This window comes from Phragmites australis, chromosome 2 (assembly GCF_958298935.1).
Source record: "Phragmites australis chromosome 2, lpPhrAust1.1, whole genome shotgun sequence".
Lineage (NCBI taxonomy): Eukaryota > Viridiplantae > Streptophyta > Magnoliopsida > Poales > Poaceae > Phragmites > Phragmites australis.
The window spans coordinates 34,788,296-34,792,986 of record NC_084922.1 but is presented as its reverse complement, the minus strand read 5'-3'; the positions used below and the strand labels follow the sequence as shown (position 1 = coordinate 34,792,986).

The 4,691-nt window shown below is 51.6% G+C and overlaps 1 protein-coding gene across 1 annotated transcript; it reads right to left on the bottom strand.

Annotated features, from left to right (window-relative positions):
- Nucleotides 1–294: 294 nt before the first annotated feature.
- On the bottom strand, nucleotides 295–2,573 carry LOC133910032 (adenylate isopentenyltransferase-like). The gene has a single exon (XM_062352556.1). The coding sequence runs from the start codon at nucleotides 2,163–2,165 to the stop codon at nucleotides 1,062–1,064; it is 1,104 nt and encodes a 367-aa protein (XP_062208540.1). The 5' UTR covers nucleotides 2,166–2,573; the 3' UTR covers nucleotides 295–1,061.
- Between the last annotated feature and the right edge of the window lie 2,118 nt (nucleotides 2,574–4,691).

The window sequence follows — 4,691 nt, the reverse complement described above, 5'->3', positions numbered from 1 at the left end:
GTGCGCTGATGAGGACACGAAATACTAAGATTATTTAGCAGAGCTTCAGCTTTTAAATTCATATAGAATTTAAAATTTATAGATAAATTAAAGTAGTTTAAATAAAAATAAGAGTCTAAACCAAAGACTACTCTTAATCTGTTTATAGCTGCTCCAAGAAATTTAGAAGCTATGAATGACCGGCTTCAAAAAAAATTTAGAGCTAAAGTTCTACCAAACAGACCCTAACTGATTAATTTATAATAAATTTGAGAGTTAAATATAGTCACATCAGCATCAGAGAGTCAGTAGGGACGTGAAATGGTTTGTAAGTGTTTGTACAAAATAAGATCATATGTTGGCGCCAAATGTGGAGCATTGGATCGGTAGCAACGATGAATAGCGAAGCGACCGGACAAGGTTTTTGTGCAAGTGGGATGAGCAAAACAGCGAGGAAGAACCATGCTGCTAACAACTTCAGGCCGGCCGGCAGTCCAATGCCAGCGATGCCGCCGTGTGCCGCATTTGACCGCTGCAACGCAGTTCTATGATTCTACCAGTGGAGTTGCGCGGATCAATGAGGAGATGACCAGAAGAATAGCAAAGAAATGAAGGTTTTTCTTCTCTCTCTCTCTAGCGAGAAGGGAGTACGGTAGCACACGTCTGGAGTGCAACTGACTTCCTAGCTGGCACAGCACAACTACAACACCAGCTCACGCGTCCAGCACAATCCCCTTCCCCATAATCACACACTAAGCATGGTTTTATTTGCGATCTAATCTGCCATCCACACACCAGCTGGAGCAGTGTCTCGCAGAACGCATTTCAAAATTTGAACATGGTGGACTAGATTACGCTGTGGCTATGTACAGTGCTGCTGCCTAGCTAGAAAAGGATGAGCCGAAAAGGGAATAAGCCTCTCCATGGAGAAAGAGAGAATTCATAGGCAGGCCTAGCGAAACCGAACGGTTAACGCTCAGCTATGACCCCACCGACCGGTGTCAAATGGCCGCCGGGCCCCTCCAAAATCGGCGGCCTATCAAAAAAAAAAAAGAACCGGAAAGCTCCAAGCCTTTTGACGCTCAAGTCACCCCACCATGCCACGGCATTGCCTCCGCGCTAGCCACCTCGGCGTCGTCGTGCAGCGGTTGGCTGTCGAGGAACTGGCGCATCGCGGCGAGGCCCGGGCCGCGCACGTCGCGCTCCCACGCGGCAGCCTCCGCGGCTCGGCCGGTGCAGGCGAGCCGCGCGCGGACCGTGGGCGTCGCGTCGAGGCGGCGGGCGGGCCAGCCCCAGGCGTCGGCCATGCGACGGATCTTGCCCACCTGCGCCGCCGCGAGCACCCGCGTGTTGACCTTGATCTCATCGATCGCTGCGGAGAGGCTCTTGCGGCCCGCGAAGTGGTCGCCGAGCTCTGGCACGCCGATGGCCTTGCCCAGCCCGGCGTGTGAGGCGCGCTCGGAGGCCGACGTCGTGGCGAAGTACTCCCGGAGCTCCTCGACCATGCCCTCGCGCACCATGTCGTCCACACGCCGGTCGAGGTAGTCGTCGAGGACCGCGGCGTCGACGTCGACCCAGAGGAGGCAGCACGGGAACCTAAGCGTCGGCCGGTACCCGGCCGCGGCGGCCGCGGCGGAGAACGGGTCGGCTGGGGCCGCATCGATGCGGTCGGCGAGGAGCGCGTGGATGAGCGAGTTGGACCCGCCTGCCACCACAGGCACCCGCCCGCCCGCCGCGACGGAGGCCACGGCCTTGGCGGCGAGCTCGCGGAACGACGACGCCGGGAGCTCCCCCGCTTCGGCCCGGACCGCCCCCAGGAGGTGGTGCGGGACGCCGCGGCGGTCGGCGAGCGGCACCTTGTTGGTGGTGACGTCAAGGCCCGCGTAGAGCTGTATCTTGTCGGCGTTCACGACCTCGCCGCCGAGCGCCACGGCCGCGTCGATGGAGAGCTTGGTCTTGCCCGTGCCCGTGGCGCCGACGATCACCACCATCCTCCTCTCCGCGGGCTCCACCCCCTTGCCGTTGCTAGAGCAGCAGCAGCCGTCCCCTCCCCTGCTTCTTCCCTCCATTCTCACGCTGAGCCGTCGCGGCCGCTTCCGTTGCCCGTCCTCCCCGGCGCCAGCGACGGCCGCGGCTGCCATCGGTGAGCGGACGACGGTGCCGATCCTGCCGATGAGACCGCTCATATAGCCTCCGAGCCCAGTCGATCCCGCACCGCACCGCTCGCTACCTAGCCGATTATTTACGGCGCGAGGGCGAGTCTAGGAGGCGGGGCTCACTTAGTACAAGTTAACAAGTGTGAGCCGTTTAGTAGAAGAAGCCAGTGGTGCTAGGGGTATATCTTGCGAGCGAGGGGCTGCTCAGGCTGGGACTCTGAATACAACGGCAGCCATTCCACTCATGCGCTGCTGCTTGTTGCTTGAGAGCCGGGCTTTTGCAGCCTTGCGCTCCTGGTGTTTCTGCGTTTGTTTGTCTCGTGCCGGGCGCCTGTTCCGGCGATGTCTCTCCTCTGGCCTATGGCTAGTACACCACTACTATCGTTCGCAGTTGGCGATGGCAGTCCATGCTGAAGTATTGAATCTATTATATACTATATATATATATATATATATGAATTGTTAGATATCATATATATTCTGAGCGTACAGTCGTATTTGGAAAGGGAAACTCTAACTGTATCAGAAACCCATTGTGTTAAGATATCTCTTACATTATAAAGTTTTATCTCTAAGTTTAAGGATGTAATCTTATTTGGAAAGAAGTTTAGATGCTACACAGCGTGATCGTGTGATTGATCACTGGGATTGAGACATTTTGTTATGCATAGTGATATTATATTAGGGATATTAGGATATTTTTATTCTGATCCGTCATTAGATAAGAGCGAATATATTTATCATATATTTATAAAATCAATAGTTTACTAATTATCCACAAGTATATATGTACACACTCGTACCCAGCTAGCTCCATCTATCCTTCGGCTCTCCCTGTTTCTGTGCGCCCCGGAAAGCTGATCGCTGCAGGGAATGAGAATACGGAGCCGCATGGCCTTTCGATCGCAAGGTTAAAATAAGCGCCGCATGTCTCGTGGAACAGAGCCATCCACCCCGCGGCCGCGGCTCGGTTCGCGACTTCGCCGGGCGCTCCTCGCGCGGTCGCTCGCTGCCTGCCGCATCGCCGTGCTTCGCTGCAGAGCGAGTCCATGCCAGCATCGTTTTCCACGCGGTCCCATGGATACACTGTGCACACAAGCAGACAAGCTTGAGCCCGAGCACGCGGGTCATCACGTTGGTACAACAAGATCGAGCCCGAGCGGGTTATAACGAGTGACATGACAAGCTCGAGCAGCTTTCCAGAGCCTTAACTGAGCCGTCCATTCCATGTTTGGCAAATTGCCCCGCGGCTGATTTATTCCATTTACATCACATGGCACGTACGGTGGCCACTTCCCCCATCGTGATGGTCTGATCGGGTGAGGACGTCAGGCCAGGTCCATCTGAGCCAACAGTAAAAACCTGCGCCGACCTGCCTTTTCGAGGGTTTTACGTGCCGTCACGTACTGTTGCCTGGCTCGCTGGGTAGTATGAGCGAGCATGGAAAATGATCCGATCAGGTATTATGTATTTATTGTCTGAATTTAATTTATAGTGTCATATTAAATTTAGGTCTTATGCATTTGCAGCATAGGCCTAATTTATAGCGTGACACATCTTAATCTATTTTTTCTTTATGTCCCCACACACGATTTCATCTAATTTCACCATCACTTTCATGATATTTTTTTCTATATGTCACGCTATAAATTAAATTAATATAACAGACCAAACTAAATTCACTAACTAATCTTGTCAGACGCAATGACAGACAGGTGAAATATGGCTTGAGCCTATATACGTGGAAACTAGTCATAAATCATGAGCCTATAAGCCTGCGATAATGCTGCCGTCTGGACATCCGAACTGCCTAAACAAATCAGACGCTGCTGTGCAGTTCCACCCATATGATTTCTTCCACTCGGTACTCCACCTCACCACATGCTTGCCTTATCGCTTTCAGCACATTCCTTAAGGATGTTACAACAGATAATTGGAGATGTTACTACATGTGATTTGGTTAGACTGATGTTGCATTAGGTATTTTGAGACATTGCAATATGTATTTTGAGATGTTATAATAGTAACTTTTGGATGTTGTAGTTTGGGACGTTGCAATATGTGTTTTACGTGCAATATAGAGTGATGTTACGGTAAAAATATTCTCTGAAATCAAATGCATACAACGAACTATTTTGGTGCATGTTTTTCAATGTTGCAACATGGACTTTTGATGTTGCAGACGTCATTTTTTGATGTTACAACTGACCGTTAGAGTGTCCCAAGGATCAGACGTCCGGCCGTATTATCTTGGGGCAGACGTCTGAGCGACCCGAAAATCGGACGCCACCTCAGCCACTCATTTTTTCTAAGCGAGCCTTACCTTCACGCCGATGCAAGCATGTGTCCCACTCCTACTGCTCTCCTTCTCAATCTGCACACCTTCCCCCTCCTATGTATCTCACCTTCTCCTCGTCTCTCTCTAGCATCTGCTTCAAAGCCACTCTGCTCTCTTCCTCTCTCTCACACATTTTTTTTTAACGGAGGCAAGAGCATTGCCTCATTCATTAACAGAGCAGAAGCAAAAAGGAAAAACAAACAAACAAGATGTTCATC

Coding starts and splice junctions, on each gene's coding strand:
- LOC133910032 (XM_062352556.1), bottom strand. CDS start 2,165: ATGAGCGGTCTCATCGGCAGGATCGGCACCGTCGTCCGCTCACCGATG.